This window comes from Pelodiscus sinensis, chromosome 1 (genome assembly GCF_052426305.1).
Source record: "Pelodiscus sinensis isolate ZL-2025 chromosome 1, ASM5242630v1, whole genome shotgun sequence".
Classification (NCBI taxonomy): domain Eukaryota; kingdom Metazoa; phylum Chordata; order Testudines; family Trionychidae; genus Pelodiscus; species Pelodiscus sinensis.
This window is the reverse complement of record NC_143052.1, coordinates 54,789,809-54,812,550: the sequence shown is the minus strand read 5'-3', so window position 1 is coordinate 54,812,550 and position 22,742 is coordinate 54,789,809. Positions and strand designations below refer to the sequence as shown.

The window sequence follows — 22,742 nt, the reverse complement described above, 5'->3', positions numbered from 1 at the left end:
TTTGTTGGATTTCTATCCTACAAATGGGTTTGACAAGTGGATCCCTGCACCTGCGAGAGCCCCACAGATATGAATTTTTAAAATGAGGTTAGCTAGAATCCTCACACAGAACTTCTAAAAACTTCTGAAGATTCTCTAAACCAAGGAGGGATATAACTAGCTACCTAAGGCTGAGGTGAATAGCTCTACTCTGCCTTTCTATATAACCAATTTTCTGGGAACCATTTAGAATGGCTAAGAACATAAAGGAAATATATGGTGAAATGTGATCTTGCATAACTACCACATTCAAGTTGGCTTTCTGGGTGACACTGAATTACACTTTTGCAACTTAATATGTAGAGAATACGTAGTCACCAAGTTAAAAAAAAATCAGATCAATAATATAAGACACAAAGGTAATATAACCAATTTCATTTGGGCTGCTTACAAATGGAAAGAAGGGTGACAGTGTAATGTCCTTTTCCGCTGTGTGGAGGAATATAAAAAAAGAACATAAAAAGAAGCACAAATAATCCTTTTTTATGCGCTATTACTTCTCCTTTACCTTGATTATTAGCCTGACATTTCCTTCTGCAAAGATATAAACAATTCTTTTCAAGGCATTGGTTTTGTTTAAATGCTGGAAGCATATTTTAAAATTGTGTGGCAAAAATATCTATTTCCTAATAAATAATTTCTACTCAGTGAGAAACCTCTTGCTTCCAGCTTCCCTTGAAAACATTAGACCTAGGAATAGGTTTGCTAAATGGCATTGTAATCACATGCCCATTATCAAGCTCTAACTGGAAAGTTTACTGAAACATTGTTGAAAAAAATAATCCTCAACCAGAGCCCACTTCAATCCTGCTATAAGCAAGTGCAAAACATGGAAGTATGTGAATTTAGTCTCAGAAGTCAGTAAGAATCATCAACCAATAAACATGTCTTTTTAAAGTTCCACGTCACATTTAGTTATGCATCACATTAGTACTAGATAATCAACTGTATGTATATGTATCTACTGTATTTACTTACAAAAATCTAGCCAGTACAATGGTAAACAAACTCCTAGAAATTTAATGTTATTTTCTTTTGAGGCTACGGATTGGGCAAAGATCTTTAATTATATTTTTGTCATGAACCTCTGTAATACTGTTTTTCTGTGTTTGTTTCTTATGAATGACAATAAGTGTACACTTTAACCCAACTCCTGGCTCAGTGCATCTATTTATTCTAACCTGCATCTCTGGTCTTGCAACCAGCAACACAATTTTCTTGCATTCATCACTGGAGAGCAAAGCCACTGCCTCCTCCCGATTCTGGACATCTTGGCCATTTATCTAGAAAACAAATGAAAGTGGCACATTAGTTTCCATTTCCACAAAGCAACACACAATAAAGGGCAAATATCAGCTCATTTGTGGTAAATGTATGGACAAAGAAACTCACACAATGGGCTCATCTTCAGTCCCTCAGTGGTAAGTGCCTTCACTCAATTATGCGCTTACTGTAAGAGCTGTATCGATCGTTGAAGGATGGCGGACATCAGAGGAAGCAGTTATGTTCATAAATGTCCAACCTGCGCCCTAGCAACATACATCTAGCAACACAATTAACCAGCCCCTGACAGGTGACGTTCATCTTTCTCCGTTCAGAGTAATGGAAGTGTCACTCTGAGATAATAGTGCTGGTGGAAGCACGACTGGTAATACTACAGCTGAAATCAGTCATACTGTATGCTTGTAGAGAGCCAATTAGAGCGCTACAGTATTATCTCTCACCAGGCAATACTTACAGGCCACTGCTGATTGCTGTTTCATTTAATCATTTTATATTTGTGTGCACGACTTGGTATCCAGAACCACACAAAACATCCCCATTGGGATAATCAAAATAAAAAATGAATCATCTGTAAAAACCTGTTTTCTCTCCAACTTCTCTCTTCAATTCTACCTTTGTGTCAAAAAGAATCATACTAATAACTATACTGTAATGTACACATTTTACAGGCCCATTCAACATGACCTAAAAATGTAGCTTAAGAAAAATCAAGTTTTAAATACAAAGCACCTTTTCCCTAAAAATACCACACAGCACAAGAAATGGATTTTCCTCACTGTGACAAACTGCAGTGTCAACAAATATTTAACCATCTGAAAAGTACTGGGGACAGAATGTAGGGCAAAGAATTTTAATAATTTTGTGGAATAAAAAGGTTTTCCCATATTCAGCCTAGTTAATCCACACCTTATTGCAGGGGTCCAATTTCAACCTAATAGTAGGAACTTGCCGGTGGAAAAGTACCAAGAAGACTCAACTCATTGCTTTCAAAAAAAGTTTTGGTTTAGATTAGATAATAATACAAGTATGCACTGACTTTTGCTTGGTTATCACCAAAATCTTTGGAATACTTTCCTGGAGATGTGGCGGAAGCAAAGTGTGGACTCCAGAAGAAATGATCCCCATCTCCTTGTACACAGCTGCCTTCATCAATATATAGCTATATACAGAGACCAAGGATCAGATTCCTGAGGACTCTTCCAGCTCTATGATTCTATGATTCTATTCCTCTGCTAGAGTAAATTGGCATACCTCTATGCACCAGGTAAATAGGATGAAGTTTAAAAAGGACAAATGCAAAGTGCTTCACTTAGGAAGGAACAATCGTTTCCAACCAGAGAAAATGGGATGTGACTGTCTAGGAAGAAGTACTGCAGAAAGGGATCTAGGGGTCATAGTGGACCACAAGCTAAATATGAGTAAAAAAATATATGTTGCAAAACCCCACAAACATCCTGTTATGCATTAACAGGAGCATTGTGAGCAAGACATAAAAAGTAATTCTTCCCCTCTACTCTGCATTGATTATGTCTCAATTGGAGTATTTGTCCAGCTCTGGGCACCACATTTCAAGAATGATGTGGAGAAATTGTAGAGGATCCAGGGAAGAACAACAAAAATGATTAAAGGTCATGACCTATGAAGGAAGACTGAAAGAATTGGGTTTGTTTAGTGTGGAAAAGTGAAGATTGAGAGGGGACAAGACAGCAGTTTTCAAGTACCTAAAAGGGTGTTACAAGGAGGAGGGAAAAAATTTGTTCTCCTTGACCTCTGAGGATAGGACAAGAAGCAATGGGCTTAAATTGAAGCAAGGGAGGTTTAAGTGGACATTAAGAAAAACTTCTTGTCAGGTAGTTAAACACTAGAATAAATTACTCAGGGAAGTTGTGGAATCTCCATCATTGGAGATATTTAAGAACAAGTTAGATAGACATCTGTCAGGGATAATCTAGATGGTCCTGCCATGAGGGTAGGGGACTGGACTTGATGACCTCTCGAGATCCCTTTCAGTTCTAATATTCTATGATTCTTTATCAGTTGAGGATCTGGCCCATAAGGTCTCAGCTTGCATCTTGAGCTGTGTGATTTAGTGGCTCAAGGCAGATTGTTACATTCCAGAACAGTGATCTCTAATCTTTTTATCACTTTTTCAATTTAAGTGCAATTTAAAATCTACCTCAAATCCAAGATACCCTTGCCCCGCTTCCTTCTTGCCCCTTTTTTGGGGCCCTGTCCCACCACTTCTGTGAGGCCTCACCGTGCTAACTCCATCCCACTTCCTCCCCCATCCTCACTCACTTTCACCAGGTTGGGGTAGAGGGTTAGGGTTCAGGGTGGGAGAGCAGTGTCCAGGAGGGGTTTCAGGGTGCAAGCTCTGGGAAAGAGTTTGGGTGAAGGGGGACTCACATCTGGGGCAGGAGGAGCTCCAGGGCTCAGACAGGGTTAAGGAAGCAGGCTTTGGCAGGGCACTGTTTAACTGAGATGGCTTCCAACTGGTAGAGCAGTGGAATTAAGGCAAGTTTACTCCTGACTTGGCTCTGCACCACTCCTGAAAGAAGCTGGCATGTACAGCAATGGCTCCATGGCACCAGGTGCTGCCTCTCATTTATAGGCACTGAGCCCACATCTTCTACTGGCCATGATTCCCCAATACTGATTAATGGGAGCTGCAGGAGTGGTGTCTACAGGTAAGGACAGCACATGGTGACCCCCCCTACTCTGCCTATCTAAGGGGCTGCAGGGCCAGACACTTCCAGGAGCAGCAATTAGCACAGGGATAATCACTCCAGCTACAACAGGTTAGGCATTTTAGAACTCTCTACTCAAAGAATTACATTTAAGAGCAGGAGAGAAATGAAATGAAAATTATGAAATGCACAGCCCAGTCCCAAACCAAAAATTACATGCTTTCCAAGCAGTAAAAAGTAGTAACAACAACCCTCCACGTATGTGTTGGGTCAGAAGATGAGAGTGAAGCACAGCGGCTATGTCTACACTGTGCCCGTTTGGTGCAAGAAATATGCAAATGAGGCAAAGCGTGGACTATCGCCAACCCTCATTTGCATAATTAATGAGGCGCCGTTTTTGTGCAAGAGGGTTTGTTTAAAAAGGAGCTGTTTACGTGACTCCTTTTTGCCCAAAACCCCCTCTGGCACAAGAGTCGTTCTTTTGCATTTCTTTCAGGAAGAACAGCTCTTGCGCAAAACCCTCCTTAATTATGCAAATGAAGTGTGGCAATATTCCATGCTTTGCCTCATTGGCATATGTTTTTGCGCAAGAGGCTATAGTGTAGACATAGCCAGTGTGTGTTTGAGAGAATGAGACACACAGATAGCATGAGAGTGACAGAGATTTGCATTACCAAACACCCTCCATCCCCTTCTCTCTGTGTGGAGATAGGGTACAGAAGTGGAGGGAGGAGAGACACCCTAACATCAGTGCCTGCCTCTTTTCCTTCCTGGGGCAGCTCCAAGGCTGAGGGCAGGAGCAGCATGACAGTGGATGGAGGGGCAACTGAAGAACCAGCGCTTCTTAGCTTCCTGGACAGACCAGTCAGGATCAACTGTCAGAGGTTCCAAGATCTACCAGTAGATTCCTATCTACTGGTTGGTGACCACTGTACTAGAACATGTAATGAATCCAATAAGCCTAATTTTCTCACACTGTGTGGCTCTCATTTATGCAAAGTTTGATGGACTTAACCAAGATCTATCAGGACCTTCCTCACACAGTCTTTTGCATTTATTTTACAGGCAAAGAGACTATTCTTTGTTATTTAAGAAACCCATCTAGGAGAGTGGTGTGCATGTGGTACGTCAGTACTGTATCTGAATTATCCAGAAACACACGAGGAAAGCTGCTATATTACTGTGAAAAATATAAAATCAAGCATCCCCAACACTGTGTTTTCCAGACATGCATGTAATCCCTGTGTAATGATATTGTCATCTTCCATTTCTCTGAGTTATCTCATCCATAAGAGTGGATGAAGGGTCAGTGTGCCTTTGGCTATGAAAGAAAACCCCACATAACTCACCAGGAGTTAATCTTAATGATAAAAATTCTGGCTGTATATCAGCTCTGACATTAAAGTAATGCTATTAGTCTATAAAAATGCAGTAGAATTACTTACCCTCTTCTCTCACCTTTGGAGTCTTCACTCACAAGAGAATTGAGGTTTACAGTCTCAAACTAATATCTATTAGCTATCTGTCTATACTGTGCCTGTCTATATGATAACCCACCCAGAAATGTTTAAAAGAAATTAAAATGACAATGCCATTCCATCATTTATTTAGAATACATTTAAATGCCTTAAAGAGGAGATTCCACAGAGTTTTTACCTTGTTGAAAAACCAACAAGAATTCATATAAAATATACAGTTTTGGATTAAAAAAAGGAAAATCACCAACATATGTAGACAGATGAAGAAGCTAGTTCATTTACTTTTCACTTCCTAATCATCTCTCTCCTTAATCCTACCAAACTAAAGAACTGTTATCTTTTTGCACTTGGATACAAATATTTTTTGTGGGCAATTCCAGCACAGTTACATTTTTTACATTCTGGACCACCCAGAAAATAAAACAAGAGTTCCTACATATGCGCTGACATTAAAATATAACTTATTTCCTTTATGAAATAAAGGCCACTTTAGACAGCCAACTTATAGATCCTATTGTGCTCTACAGATTAGTCTGATTCCCAAAGCTGATACTGGTGTAAAAAATATAATTTGGTTTTCAGGAAAGATGTTTTCTGAGGAAATGAAAAGACTGGAGGGAGGGACTCAATTGATTTGCAAGATTGAAAGGACTCATGTACCTAAATGAATGATTGGCAGTTAAAGAACAGTTTTTGAAGACGTAATTTGCCACTGACAGAAATTACCGGAAGGGGTATTAGTTAAAGAAGGTCAAAGTACAAGTCAGATTGCCTGGAAATGAGAGAAGTGAACTGAAACACCTAAGTATAACAAGAGGGATTCTAAGGCTTTTTTATTTTGGTACTAGTGATCCATGATTTCTCTAAAACTTCCACTCTGTAAGTCCAAACTGAAATCCACTGTCATTTTAGCTATTTTCCTCACTTTATAGTTAAATACTGCAAAGTTAAGTGCCTCTCTTTCCTGACCTAGCCATAATTTGTTCCCTCAATGAGCTGGGAGAAGATAGATTTCATTGTAACCTGGAAGAATCTGAGAAATTCTATCAAATTCAAAATCTTTGTTCAAGGAAGAAAACAGCTTTCTTCAGAGCTGAAATGTGTTACCAAGTCATTATCCATTCCTGACTTTGCCCTCCGTAAGGTTGGAATTTAGTCTGCTTCCACAACACACTTTCTATTAACCATCTCAATTAGTAGTTCTGAGACCAATAGGAGGTCTTAAATAAATGTGGGGTTACATTACCATTTAGAACTGTAGTCCATGCTAGCTATTGTGTAATGTCTGCTTGTTAAGAAGAAAGTGAAACACATTCATTTTTATATTCCAGTTTGGCTAACTTTTCTTCTTATACCAAAATCAGTCAGTTCTCCTCTTAAGTAGCCACTTGTGAATCATAAAATCACAGGACTGGAAACAGACCTTGAGGGATTATTTAGTTCAGTCACCTGCATTCATGGCAGGATCAAATATTATCCAGACCACACTTATCAAGTGTTTGTTTTAAACTGTCTATTCACAACCTCCTTTGACAATTTATTTCAGTCCCTAAGCACCCTGACAGAAAGCTTTTCCTAATGTCCAACCTAAACTGTCCTTGCTGTAATTTAAGCCCATTGCTTCTTATCCAATCCTCAGAGTTAAGGAGAACAACTTCTTTCTCTCTCTCTCCTCGCTGTGACAACCTTTTATGTACTTGAAAACGGTTTTGTCCCTTTTCGGTCTTCTCTTCTCCAGACTGGGTCTCTTCAAACACATAGGGATTGTTGTTGATTTGCTACTCAAATATTATGTAACTAAATCACTAGTTTATCTAATTTTAGACCACCTATTGGGCTACAGAGTGCCTTTACTGGTAGCAGATTACTACCCTCCCAAGATGGGCCTGCCAGGTCGTATATCTTAGTGGGAGCCCAAAGTTGAAGTCCTGCTCCCTCACCCCAAACTTTTTGCTTACTTGCTTCAGAGGGATGAGGACACATAGCTCACATCTGGAGGGGCAAAACAATCTGAGGTTTTGATTACATGGAGATGTTATCCAGACTACAAAGGTTTGAACTGCAAAGTACTCGACTATTCTGTGCTTTAATCAGGAATGTAAAAAGTTACCCATGTAAACAGTTAACCAATAAGCTTGGGCTTATCAGTTAACATTCATGGCTACACGCAGGCTCCCGGTTTACGCGGGGAGCCAGCTTAAAAGACATGCACTGATTCCTGGAGAACCGACTACAGCCTCTGTGTAACCCTATAGTCATTAAAATTTTCAGCAGTTACATGGTTACTTTATGCACATTTTAACATCCCTAGTTTTAACTGCCTCTTGTGGACTCTCTTAGTGGGAATGAAAAGATACCTCGTTCTTGAAAGATGTTGAAAATGAACTAGGTACCTTTAGGTTAGCACCAGTAGGGTTTATTGGCACAGTGAAAGAGTGACCCAATTAATCACTCTATAATTAACGCCCCTTTTGTCTGGACCATGGTGCCATGTAAAACCCACTGTGGGTTATCAGAAACCAAGAATAAAAAGAGCAATTGAGTGAATAGTGTATAAATGAAATCAGAAAGGTTCAGTAGAGAGAGAAAAGAGTAGACATCAGGTAATCCACCTTCAGAATGGCCTTTAGAATCACTCTCTCAAAAGCTTCTTATCTATGGTCAATATTACTTTAAGTTTTACTCAAATGTATGCTAGCAAAGAATAACCAGCTAGACTGTCTCACCCATATTAATGGCTGTCATTATAGAAAACGTTATTGAGATGAACATGAGAAAAATGAGATTTCTCATAAATATGGCATTAAAAAACACAGGATATGAGGCCATAAGGCAGAGCAAGTTTGTCATTTTCATTTTTTTCAATACCTACTTTCTAATTCCCAGCTATTGTGCGAAAAAAGAGACAGATATGGATTTTCTACACATCAAAAAAACAAAGAGAATTATCATCTCCCATCAAAATTCTACAGAGAGGATTGCATTGTATTGTTTTTCAGGAGGTATCTCAGGAAAAAAAAAAGAGTTTATAGACACATACTTGCAAAATGCGGTCCCCTTCTCGGATCCGTCCATCTCTGGCAGCAATGCTGTTTGGATCAACCTGCATAGGAGAGTATTAAAAATAACAATCATGAAAATACTTCAACATCAAACAACTCAATTTGTAGAATTTGTAAAAATGCCACTGTTTATACTGTGGAAAGACAGTCTAAATCTTACTTCACAGTCAGATGAACATACCAGTTCTACAAATAATCACAGAACCTTGTTATAAAAACGTCTAAAGGCAGAGAGGTATGTATGATTTTCAGAACAATGTTTCCCACATGACTGTCAAACACTCACCTTCAGCTGTCATCGAGCAGATTATCAATGACAGAATTCTTAGGATCTGGACATTCATTTTGGGCTGAGGTGATTTTGATGCCTTGCTAATGAGAGGTGGATATCTCAATGCAGCAGGTCTATGTTTGTTTAACAAGAAACTATAATCCCCTTTTCTGAAAACATTTATTTTTCAATGATTATATCAGCTATCCAGCTGCCATTTCCTCTGGATCTTTCAGTTCCCAAAGAATTACAATAAAACCAAAGAAAGCTCTATGGTATATACATATTCATGGATCCCACAGACCGATTCTGCTTTGAGTTGCTTAATTTAAAGTTAGTTTATCCTAAATAGATATTTAAGGCTCCATTAACATTTATCAGAGTCACAATAGCTCATCGCTGAGTGCTCTTCAGAGGGGAAATACTATCTATCACCTTTCCCTTGATGGTTATCTTAAGCCATTTATTTTTCCTTGTCATGCCAAGAGCTATTTTTCAAGCAAAATATTTTGAGTATAGCATTTGGTTTGCAGATTACATCCAGTACAGATGTTAGATTTTTTTTTTATTGGGCACTGTCAGACAAAAATATTTGGAATTGTTTAATCAACAATGAAAGACAATACAATTAAATGTACACAGTGTGCTTGTAGCTGCATTGGTTCCAGGATGTTAGAGAGTAAAGGTAGATGAAGTAATATTTTTTATTAAACTAACTTGTATTGGTGAGAGTAAGACAAGCTTTGAGCTTACACAGAGCTCATCTGATCTGAAAAAGAGCTCATTGTAAGCTTGAAAGCTTGTCTCTTTCTCTTACCAATAGAAGTTGGTCTAATCAAAGATATTACCTCCCTGACTTACTCACTTTAAAAGAAAGGGCTGAGAGATTCCAAATGGGGTAATACTATCCATTTGGAAAATCAACACATTTTAGATACTGTATAAAGGTGCGTGGCATTAAAAGATCTCTTTATTTTTTCCCCTCACAAGGCCAAACAGATGTTAATAATAGTGTTTACATACCTATGGGAAGACTTATTCTTAGCAAGTTTCATACTAATTCCTAATTCTTGGTCCAAGACTGTAGGTTTCACGTATTTTAACAGAGCTGTTGGCAGTTAGAGAACAATCTTTACCATTCCCATTTTTATGTGATTGACCTTATAGCAATGCAGGAGAATTCTTTCTGCTAAACTCACTGATCTTCTGATTTTTGTTCAATGTCATCCAAAGGTGACCATTTGTGTATCAAATTCACTCAGGACAATCACCACCAAGCTTCGGCTCATGAAATCTTTGCCTTCTTATCTATAAATATTGTGCTCTTTAAAATTACTGATGACTCCACATGAAATTAATTCACCCAAAAATCTTTCTAGGCCTGATATTGCAAGGTACTAAATACTGCCTGGAGGGTTCTGAATACTCTCACTTGCCATTGAAGCATATGGGAGTTAAGTTTGCTCAACACCACAAGGTGTCAGGATCAGGCTCTGTTTGCTGGTAAAACAAAGAGTGCTGTGATAGACTAGATTCTCCAATGGACTCATCTCCCCATTTGTTTTAAGTTGTTCTTCCTCTCTTTGAATATATGTGATCATTGTATGAATAAATTAGCCACTGTTATTGTTAACATGACTGAAGTAATGGCAGAATAGAGAAGTGAGAGAACCAGAACTTTTGCTGACTTTCCACATACTAGTGGGATTTTATTCATATGTCAGAGAATACTCCGACTTTGCCTTTTTCCTTACTATGATGTTATATTCATAGAAGCACATTAAACAAACAAGCTGGTAATAATTATATTACTTGGGCAACATAATTTACTCTCCTAACTGAAAGTGACAAGTGCTGGCTAATAGCCAGTGTTACTGCAGTCAGGTCTCAGAACACTTGTTTCTAGTTTTCCATTGAGTCCTCCCAACCACAACTTTACCTCACTGACATAGATTCCCGTGTCTTCCTCATCATCTGTTCTGTAGCAGACAGTCAGCCCCAGCTTCTCTTGACTGCTAACACGACACAGCTCCACCTCCTGAGAGAAAACACACAAATGCAGTGTGACATTTGTCTTTGGAAGAAATTCTGCAATAGAATGGAGAACTAAGTCATTGAGATTCTATTAGTCAACCACAGAGAAGTTTTAATAATCTCATTCAATACCACACAATATGTCTCCCTATCCGCATTATACCTTTCAATCAAAATATGCATAGCATGGGAATTGAACCTGCCTTTGGACAGTCTTAGTCTGCAGCACTGTGTGCATTCTTATGAGGAAAACATCTTTAATAAATAAAGAAAGGAACTCTAAACCGATTAGAGGTGTATTCTACAGAAGCACAGTTAGGTAAGCCTTGCCTAACTCTGAGAAATATGGATGTGCACTAATTTTACTGGTTTTGTTTTGTTTTGTTTGCTTTTGGATCATACAAGTTGCTTACAGTATATTACATAGTCATTTTATTCCTATCACAGCAACAACTGATTTACAGGATAGAGGACAGGCTGGCTACTCGATCCATCACACATGAGTGTCACTCTCTTCTAACAGCAAGCTAAGTCATAAGGCAAAGCCACAGCTTTCTGTTAATAACATAATTCATCTGACAGCCAGTTCAATGCCATAGCTTAATAGCAGGCATGGTTAGATAACAGACGGGTGCATCGAGAAATTTTTTGTGCCGGTGCTGTAGTATCCTGCTTTGGATCCTAGGCACTTTTGTATTTACACTAGTACAAAAATCTCTGCACCAAGTATGTCTTGTGAAGTAAAATTAACAACATCCAGGTCAATATTGTTGCAAAATATATGTAGCAATGCTATATGTGAAATTATGGATACACACTTATTTTATGCTTCAGACTCTGACTGAAAGGGGTTCAAATCAGGCATGTCAGGGGGATATGACAAAAAGATTTACTCTAGGGAAAGGGAAGAGGCCGACATCTCAAAACAGATGTGACCTAATGTCAATGGCTGTTCATTTTTCATGGAGGTTACAGCAGGAGACATAATTAGCATAATAGCAAGCACCAGTGGGGGAGGAGCTAGCATGGAGTCTCATCTTCCAGACCTTATGTCTCCTTTTCTGAACTTGAACTCGTGAACTTTTTCTGGGGTACCCTTCAGAAGAATACATTCAAAAGGCTCACTGAACCCTAAGAAGAGGGGGAGCAAACCTCTAAATTATCTTGCTCTTTAAGGAGACAAAATACCCAAGAGATTTAATCTCTGTGAAGAGTTCTGGCCAGTCAAAAGTTGGAAAGAAGCTATGGATTAAGAGAAATCATCCTGAACACAGCCTAGACTAAGTTTTACATTTTTGAATGTGTGTTTTCACTGTGATGTGCCTATAACCGTTTCTCCCTATATTACTTTTACTTGGTATTACTTAGGGTACGTCTAGACGGCAAACTTCTTTCAAAAGACAGCGTCCACACCTCAAAACCGGATTGAAAAAGTGATTTGCTTTTTCGAAAGGGAGTGTCCAGACTGCATGGACACTCTCTTGAAAGAAAGCTCTGATTGCTATTCACAGAATGGTCACCAGGACACCTGTCCTTTTTCGACCTCCTCTTCTTTCAAAAACTGTCCCTGTTCTCCGTCCACACACGCCTTTTTTCAAAAGAGCTCTTTCTAAAAGAGCATTCTTCCTCATAATTTGAGGTTTACCAATGCCAAGCCCCCCTCCCTTACATTTTTTCAATTTAATTTCAAAAGAACACGATTGCAGTGTGGATGCAGATAAAGTTTTTTCGAAAAACAGTCAGTTTTTTTGAAAAAAATGTAGTCTAGACATACCCTTAGTCCATGCTCTTTTGTCATTCTACATCTAACCATATTATTTAGAAATGTGCCTCTCTGTCTGTCTGTCCATCCATCCATCAGTCTGTCTGTTCAAGAACTCCTCCTAAATAGTAACAGGTAGGACCACCAAATTTCCTATACAGTTTCCTCTTAACATAACTCAACACAAGGTAACAGTTTAGTTGTGCCAATGTGGGGTATGCGTGGAATTTGTAAGAGGCGAGGTCTTGTAAGAGGGAGTTTATACTGTAGAATGGCAACAGGGGGCACCAGTGGGCCAGAAATGGGGACACGGACAACTATAATCTCACTGGGCTAGCTGAAGGCAAGGGTGTGGAAAGGGATAGCTATCTATTATAGATTTCAGAGAATTTGTCTGTTGGTGTGTCTGTCTGGCCCCTAACAGGGGAAGATGCACCCCTCCCTAGACTGTGCCTGTTGCAGCTGCAGTGGTCATAGAGAGGTGCTTCTCACCTGGTCCCAAGCTGCTGCAGTGAGAGAGGGCTGGGGCAATCCTCTCTCCCAGGAATAGCCTGCATCCTGAACCCTTCACCCCCAGTCCCATCCCAGAGCAATGATTTAAATGAAGAAAAACAAAACTTCTTTGAGTTAAGGACCTGGCAACACCAAGAAAATCTTTAGTTTGTTGTAATCATCAGTGCAGGGTAAATTCAGTTGTGTGCTTCTATCAAGCTGACAGGTTGGAAAGTTAACTGGCTCTATAGAAGGATGTGAACCTAATACTTTTTCTGTGAGGGTCCAAGGAGAGGGAGTGCAGGACAATGACTTGGGGCAAATTTGGGGCTAAAACGGACCTTACGTGAAGCTGCAAGGAGTATCTAAACTGGACAAAGCCAGGGTGCAGCTTGTGGGCTGCTGGCAGGCTGTTAGGGGTGAGAACTCTGAATCAAAGCTGCATGGGCGCAAGACACTGTTTGGCTCAACTATTTATTGCCCTGGTGAACCCCAAATGTCACACCCGCCAATTATGAGATGATGCCGAAAGCATAGGGTGATAAATGCCCCAGCTGTGGCATCTCAGAGGCAGGGAGAAGAGTAATTATTACTACACACACCAGTACAAATATCTAGGATTTCACATGGGAATCTCATACCAAATACAAGTGTTGAATATTGTGAAATAAATATCTGTAATAAAGAATAATCTACAGTGTCTTAAGTTTGTTTCAGACACTCTGGATTCCAGCCACTGGGTTTCTTTACAGCCTTTCTGAAAACTACATATTGGGATTGTATCTCACTTTCCTGAGCGCACAAATGGGAAAAAAGAGAAGAGGCCACAGCTTTTTCCTCCCCCCTATTATCTGGCAATGATCCTTTGCATCCAGGAAGAACAAGGACTCTTACAGCAGCACTAGCCTTTCCAATGGGACCAAGAAGGACGAGGCAGGGTCTGTGTTCTCCACTCCTCTTAAGCAGCAATTAGGGGTAATGCTGTACCAGGGGAATGAAGGCTGTGCCCTTCAATTTGTGAGGCAATTGTTATACTCCCAACACTCCAAAGGCTTTGCACTGACCTAGGGCACAATGCCTTTAGAGAAGTGGCTCTCAAAGTGTGGTCCGTATTGCAGGTGGGCCATGGACTTGAGGCTCATTCTCCCTTGCAGCTGGGATCCCACACAGGTGCTCTAGTCCCCCCGCCCCCACTCCTTGTGGGATTGGCTTCCCACTGTAGGAAGTCTGGATTTAGCTCATGGGAGAAAGAAGCAGCTTTGTGCTCTCACTCCCTCTTTCCTAGCTGGGGAAAAGGCAGTTCAGGAAACCATTCACCTGAAGGCTTTCCTCACTGCTCCTATTGACGGATTCTGTCCAAACCCCACCCACACACATCCTCATCCCTCTCCTGTGCCCTACCTCCTGCACCCTACCTCCCACTGAACTGCCCCTCCACCCTCAGCCTGTACCCTACCTCCTACCCAGACCCTACAACCCAACCCCAGTCTACACTCATTTTGTCATCATGGGTGGTTGGCTGATGGTCCACGGAAAGGTTTGTATTAAGTAGAGTGGGCCATAGGCCAAAAAGTTTGAGAACCTCGTCTTTAGAGGATAGAAAGCATGCTCTATAGATAGGGCACTGCACTGGGACTCAAGAGACCTGACTTTTCAAGCAAGCAAATCACTTAATCTAATCTGTGCCTCAGTACCCGATTCAGAACAAAGGGCTTGTACTTCCTTCCTTGCAAGGATATCATAAGGATAAAGTCCATTAATGTTTGTCAGTGATTCTCAAACTGTGCTTGGGACCCCAAAATGGCTTATGACTCTATTTTAATAGAATCACCAGGAGTTACAGGTTGCTAGTGCCTGAGGCTGAAACCTGAATCCGAAACCTGAATCCCACCATGCAGGAGTTACAGGTTACAGGCCCCCGGCCTATGGTGGTGGGACTCGGGTTTTGGCCCCCAAACTTGGGGCAATGGAGCTCAGGCAGGCTCGGGTTTTGGTTGCCCCCTCACCGCGCGAGATCATGTAGCAATTTTGGTTGTCAGCAGAGGGTTGTGGTGAAATGAAGTCTGAAAACCCCTGAACTATGGTGATGAAGGCCATATAAATGGCTAGATAGAATTGCTCCTTCTGGGGCAGTATGTCACCATACTACTGACTGGCAGATTATGGCTTACAATGATAATTTTACCAATAATTCCCATGGCATTTTGTTTCTTATTAGAGAAATTTTGTAAAAGGGACCTACTGCTTATTCTACTCCTGTTCCTTTCCTAGTATATAAGTTCACATATGCTCAATAAGTGTAGCATAAACTGTATAAACTTGATTTAATATTTTAATAAGTTAATAAGAAAAATAGGGGAACACTATCAGATTGTTTGGTATACCTTAGAAAGGGTAGTTGCTTTGGATATCCATTTATATGCTGAGGAGTGGAAAGGGCACGTATTATATGTTAGGTTTCAAAGAAGGAAGCTGAAATCTTATTTCACTAAGAAAGAGAATCACTAACAGTGACCTTATTTTGGCATTAGGCATGACAGTATGTATACTGAATAGAGGCCTATTCAAATCCTGTAATAACCAATGCCTCCAGGGGGAAAAAGAACACTTGACTAGAATGGTGCCATTAGGAAGGAATTACAGTAACAAAACAGCTTCAATTACACCAACAAGGTATACTTTTTAAAGAATAAAGAAGCTTGTGGTCCCTTGGAGGCCTATAAGGAAGCCTAAATACACCATAAAGGACTGAGTTTGAGACCTTTAAATCAAGGAAAATGAGGAGCTGTGCACAAGCTGAAATCCATTGACTTTCATTGTCCTGCCAACACAACCTCCAAAACTGCCTGAACGGAGGATGGACAAGGATCCCAAGGGCTGCTCAGCACATAATTTCTTCAGTGTATCATGACCTTGAAGTTCTTTTGGATGATTCATCTCAAAATCCTTTTTACAATCAAGATGTATGAATGTTTCATGGGAAATGAATGGAATCCTTATAGAGAATGTTGGTTTAATGAGCAGAATTAAACTATTCAGGGCATGAAACAAAATGAACAGGGAGACTCTGCATGTTTTGATCTTGGAGTTTGAACAGTTTGTTAGGACTCACTGTATGATTAAATGATTTGTTTTTGATCACAATCCTTTACTAGATGGAATGCATCAGACCAGCTTGTGTACTCTGCCTGAGATTGTGGAGACCTGAGACTGTGTAGGCAAAAATCCTAAATTAATTTCTAATTGCAACGTGCATAAAGGTGGCTAATGACTGTGTGCACATGGCCCTGGATTATTATAATCTCTCAAAGAGATGGAGTCTCCTCTGAAAGGCTCTTCCTCCTTGAAAGGCTAATATCTAGAGCTGGAGCAGAATTGTCTGATAAAAGTTCCATGTTCTTTAGTTTGTAGTCAACCCGTCTGTTACTCAGTTTAGGACAGAAAGTGGAAGAGGTAAGATGTTTAGTATGGAAATACATCTTCCAAAGCCAGAAGACTGCATATACAAGCCACTAAACAAAAGCTAATTTCTTTTTCATGGTGCACAAGACACATTAGTGTCCTAAAGCATTACTCAAACACAAGTCTAATGTGATATTTTAGAGAATTCATAAACATTTTACATAGTATATTAAATCAACCACCAACCGAAGAGTCAAGAAGCCTTGCACCTGGGGTAAACTGGCAGGGCTCCAATAACTTCAACGGAGCAACACTGAATTACAGCAGCTGAGGACCTGGTCCACAAAGCTCATTTTTCACCCAGAGAAACATCTGACAACGGGCTTTATGACAGCTGTCTGTTGGTGATTTTTCCCCACTGGTCTTTAACAGTAGAAAGAATGAGTCTGACAACAGCAGTGAATATATGAAAATCATGATTTTCCTCTTTAAATCCCTCTTGGGAACACATACATCTGTTTCCTCTTATTTTTTCTTTTTTTACATTTGAGGACTGATTGCCCTTTCTTCAGAATTCAATATCACACGAATCCTGTGAAAATCAAGACAATGTTCAATGGTACACATCTGGGAGAAGGATGGGAGCAGAGGCTAGAGGCTGGGGTTAAACTCTTCCCCTAGGCTCTGAGAGTCAGCCACCTCCCAACAAGAGAAGTATTCTGTTGTTAGTGACAGAAATCAAAACAACACCAGAAAACAGTTCTTTCAGTTTTGTGCCATAAGTGACTTCTTTCAAACATTTCAATAAATCCCTTCAAGGACTGTTACCTCATGAAATATAATGGAGCAGATTCCTAGGGTAGCAATTCCTTAAAAGATGGGAAAGATGGCTAAGAGAACATAAAATCAGCCATACTGGTCAGAACAAAGGTCCATCTAGCCCAGGATCCTGTGTGACAACAGTGGCCAATGCCAGATATCCCACAGGGAATGAACAGAACAGGTAATCATCACGTAATTCCTCTCCTGTCATCCATTTCCAGACAAACTGAGCCTAGGGACACCATTTCTATCCATCCTGGCTAATAGCCATTGATGGACCTAACCTCTATGAATTTATCTAGTTCTTTTTTGAACCCTGTTAAAGTCCTCATCTTCACAATATCCTCTGGCAAGGAGTTCAACAGGTTGACTGTGTGCTGTGTGAAGAAAAACTTGCTTTTGTTTGCTTTAAACCTGCTACCTAATAATTTCATTTTGGTGACCCCCTCGTTCTTATATTATGGAAACAAGTAAATAACTTTTCCTTATTTACTTTTTCGACATCAGTCATGATTTTATAGACCTCTATTATATCCCCCCTTAGTCTCCTCTTCTCTAATCTGAAAAGTCCAAATCTTTTTAATCTCTCTTTATATGGGACCTATTCCAAACTCCTAATCATTTTTTGTTGACCTTTTCTGAACTTTCTCCAAAGCTAATGTATATTTTTTGAGATAAGGTGACTTCATCTGTACGCAGTATTCAAGATGTGGACGTACCCAGGTTTCATATAGAGGCAATAAGATATTCCCTGTTTTATTTGCTATCCCTTTTAAAATGATCCCTAACATTCTGTTTGTTTTTTGACTGCCACTGCACACTGAGTGGATGTTTTCAGAGAACTATACACAATGACTCCAAGATCTCTCTCTCTCTTGGGTAGTTATAGCTAAATTAGTCCCCATCATATTGTATGTACAGTTGGGATTATTTTTTCCAATGTGCATTACTTCACATTTATCAACATTACATTTCATTTACCATTTTGTTGCCCAACCACTTAGTTTGGTGAGATCTTTTTTAAGCTCTTCATGGTCTGCTTTGCTCTTAACTATCTTGAGCAGTTTAGTATCATCTGCAAATTCTGACACCTCACTCTTTACCCTTTCTCCAGATCATTTATAAATAAATTGAATATGACTGGTCCCATGACAGATCCTTGGGGGACACCACTAGTTACCTCTCTCCATTATGAATACTTAAAATTTATTCCTACCCTTCATCTCCTGTCTTTTAACCAGTTATCAAACTGTCCCTCTTATCCCATGACAACTTACTTTAATTATGAGCCTTTGGTGAAGGACCTTGTCAAAGACTTTCTGGAAATCTAAGTACACTATATCTACTGTATCTCCCTTGTCCACATGTTTATTGACCCCCTCATTGCAGGAGGAGTAACAGTAGTCTGAATTAGGGGCTTTAGTTCGAACTACCTAGCTCGTGCCGTGTGTAGCCGTGGGCAGGGAGTCCGAACTACCGGGCATTTAAAAATGGCGGCACTCGGGAACATGCAAATAAAGCCCGGGCTATTTTAATCCCTGGCTTCATTTGCAAGTTTGAATGACTAGTTTGAACTAGAGTGGCTAGTGTAGACATACCCTAATAGATAAGTAAGGCATGATTTCCCTTTACAGAAACCATGCTGACTTTTTACTATAGTTTCAACTAATTTGCTCAGTAGTGAGGAGGGGGTCATTCTCATGAAGGTGTGAAGAACAGATTAAATCTGTCACCCTCCAATATGATGAGTAGTGGGTTAAAGGCTATGACCTTCTGTCTGAGGTTAAAGATCATCATTCCCTTCAGAGATGAAAAACCAGTTGAAAGGCAATTGGCCTCAGGAGACAGAGAACCAGGTTAGGAGCTATCATCTCCTTGGAGGAAACAAAGCTAGGTTAATATTGTCATTTCTTTAGATGATAGGAAAGTAGGTTATAAATGTTATCCACTAAGTTGTGGTCTTTGTAGAACTGATAAAAAGAGGTTAAGGGCCATGACAGATGACCCTGTAAACATTTACTTTTAAGTTGGGAAATGGAAAACTAGTTGAAAGGACTTTCATATTGAGAGCTGGAATCATTTAGAAAAACATAGAAAACTTAGAAAACATATCACCAACTCCACAGCAACTATCTTGGGCGAGACTCTTTTCAGAAAGGCAAAAACGTGATTCTAACTTGAGAACCTAAATTGAGAAAACGTCTTTCTCCTCCCCCCCACCCCCCGGATCAGATGCATGAGAGTTATTAACATGAAGGAGACTGCAATAGATTGATCATAAACTTGGAGAAGCATTTCCCTTCTGTGCACACTGTCAACACTCTTAACCAGGCCCTAATCACACTGTGTTTTCAGTACGTCCGCTTCCTCCTGTGAGCACCAGCTATTCCAGCCACCCACTCCCCCCTCTTAAATTCATTAAAATTATGGCTGCTAAGGTCATCTTTTCTGCTCATTGCTGACAATGTTACCTCCTTCTAAAGTTCCTTCATTGGCTTCCTTTCTCCACCAGAGCCGATTAATTCTATGGGTCCATGGTGCGTGGGCACCAGGAATATTCCTGGCCTGAGACCTGTCTCCACCAAAATTCAGAGACAAGTTGATCCCCCAGCCCCACCTGCCCCTCACATGCATTCTCCCCACCCTGTGCATCCCTCGGCCTGCCTGCTGCCCATGGGCAATTTAAGACAGCTCAGGAAGCCCCTCCTTTCCCGCCCCCAGTGGCAGCACAGCAGGACTAGAGCAGCTTCTGGCTACTTGCTCTACATGGCTGCTGGCACATCCCTGTGGCCCAGGATGGGGTGGCTCGGGATGGGGTGGAGTGGAGGAATCAGTTCTAGGCCCACTGTGCTGTCGGGGGGCAGCAGGCAATCCTGTGGACACACGAGGGAGGAAGTGTGCAAAGAGCAGCAGATGGGACCAGAGGATGCAATAAAGGGGAGCACGCAGGGGTGCTTATTAGGCAGCAGTTTGTAGGGTTGCCAGATGATTTAACAAAAAATACTGAACACCTGTCCCTCCCCCCAAAAAAACACCGGGAAAAAATCCTGTGAAGGAAAAAAAAAGGGGGGAGACTTTTTTTGCTTAAAGTTGTTAAGCAAAAGATGCACCACTCCCTCCAGTTTGGGGCCACACACTAACTCCCAATGCACCCACCTCTTCCCCTGAGCCAGGCCCTCCAGTTCCCCCATCCCAATGCACTCACCCCACCCCCCAGAGCTAAGCCCTCTTAGCGCCCCCCATCCCAATGCACTCACCCCTGCCTCAGACCCAGGCCCTCAGCAGCGTCCCCCATCCCAGTGCACTCACCCCTCCCCCTGAGCCAGGCACCCCCAGCACTGGGAGTGCCCCACACCAATCAAATCACCCCTGCCCCCCAACAGAGCCAGGCACTGGAAGAACGGGACTGCCAGGTAAGTTAATCTTACTTTTAAAGTCGCTGCTCCTGCCACCTGGCCCTGCTGCTTTGGCTCACATTGTGTAGAGGGAGGCATCACGTGGCCAGCTCCCGGGTCTCTGCTGGTCATGTGGACCAGAGCAGCACCCTCCCAGAGCCTGCATTCCTTCCTGCATCACAATCCTCTGCCCCAGCCCAGAGCCTGCACCCAGCACAGTGTTCCCTGTAAGCTGAGTGGTTGGGAGGCCGCCCAGAAAAGATTCCAATGATTAGCCCACAGCTCTCCACAGCCAGCAGCCTGTGTTTCCATTGGTGGTGCACATTTGTATTCTGCACATGAATGAAAAAAATTACAGAGAACCTTGACTCAGCACCCAGCTCCCTCTCAGAGCCTACATCCCACCTCCACTTTCTAACTCTCTCCCAGGGTATGTCTACACTAGCTTCCTAGTTCCAACTAGGGAGGCTAATGTAGGCATTCGAAGTTGCAAATGAAGCCTGGGATTTAAATATCCCGGGCTTTATTTGCATGTTCCCGGCTGGGCACCATTTTTAAATCCCCTTAGTCCAAACTAACTGCTACATGCGGTAGTCAAACGTTAACTCGGACTAAGTCCTCAGTTAACAAATAGTCCTGCAGCACATTAGAGACTAACAAAAAATGTAGATGGCATCATGAGCTTTCGTGGGCACAACCCAATCATATGAAGAAGTAGGTTGTGCCCACGAAAGCTCATGATACCATCCACATTTTTTTGTAGTCTCTAAGGTGCTGTAAGATTATTCGTTGTTTTTAAAGTTTTTTCAATTACAGACTAACACGGCTACCCTTCTGATCCTTTCAGAATGGAGAATCACCAAACATTAAGGGTGTGTCTACACAGCAGGGCTAAAGCTAAATAAGCTATGCAACTTGTGCTACATCAATTGCGTAGCTTAAGTTGAAATAGCTTATTTCGGCTTTTGGCACTGTTTACATAGCAGAAAGTCTGAGAAAGAGCACTCTTCTTCTGACTTCCCTTACTCCTTGTAAAATGAGGGTTATAGGAGTCTGAGTAAGAAGTCCTCCAGCTCAACATAATTTTGACATTATGTTGAAATAAATGCTTGTAGTGTAGACGCAAACTATGTTATTTCAGAACAACATCGGTTATTCCGAAATAACATTGCCGTGTAGACGTTCCCTAAGATTGCTGTTTCTTGCAATGCTTAAACCTCATATTCCTGTGTCTGAGGCACACTAGTTAATTGCAATCATTAGCTAATAAATCTGTTGGTAAAATTAAAATAGATCCCACAAACAATGTCTGAGATAGTACACATTGTCTCTGGAGAGGAAGCTAAAAATACAGGAAAGAATGACTGTGAAACTGTATGAACCTGTCCTCTGCCCATAATCAGGCTATCAACGCTGATGTGAGTTACACATCAATACATTGGTGTGGGTGTAAAATGGTGTGATGAACCCACTGAGGAGACAAGAGAGTGGGTTTGCAGCAGAAGGAGGAATCAGCAGGAGAGTAAAAGATGTTCCCTGAGCTTTATTTTACCCTACCATTTCTATCACTTCTTAATTTCTCTCATAGGGAAAGAGAGGAGAACATCATGTTCTGACAACAACACAATGTACTTCATAAAGAGTAAAAGTGCATCTTGAAAACAAAAGCTTGGCATTTAAAACAAAATCTCACAGTTTAGGGCGCTAATCCAAATTGTTTTCATTCCTGTTCCACAGATTCTTTGCTAAGTAGAATCTATTTTTTACCACTTCTGTCTTTGACAATGGATGGGAGTCATGGCAACAATGGATGGGAGTCATGGCATGAAATTGAATACAAGGAAATTAAATCTAAACACTAGGAATTATAATTTCTAAAATGAACTTTAGACATTCCTGGTCATTCTTCACTGGACCACTTATCTCGATGAAGATGCAGGAAATTGGTGGCTCCTTCACTGAACTTTTAACAAATTTTAGTATTTCTGTTTCTGGGGCCAATATTTTAGATTCT

General features: G+C 40.8%; 1 protein-coding gene across 2 annotated transcripts in view; it reads right to left on the bottom strand.

The window, feature by feature from the left end:
* Window positions 1-22,742, bottom strand: part of PDZRN4 (PDZ domain containing ring finger 4) — a 399,535-nt gene that overhangs the window by 10,740 nt on the left and 366,053 nt on the right. For both annotated transcript variants that reach the window (XM_014572468.4, XM_006120970.5), the window contains 3 exons: window positions 10,761-10,859; window positions 8,529-8,591; window positions 1,221-1,322 (listed from right to left, as the gene is read on the bottom strand). In XM_014572468.4, coding sequence (XP_014427954.3) covers window positions 1,221-1,322; window positions 8,529-8,591; window positions 10,761-10,859 — 264 coding nt within the window. The remainder of the gene's footprint in view (window positions 1-1,220; window positions 1,323-8,528; window positions 8,592-10,760; window positions 10,860-22,742) is intronic.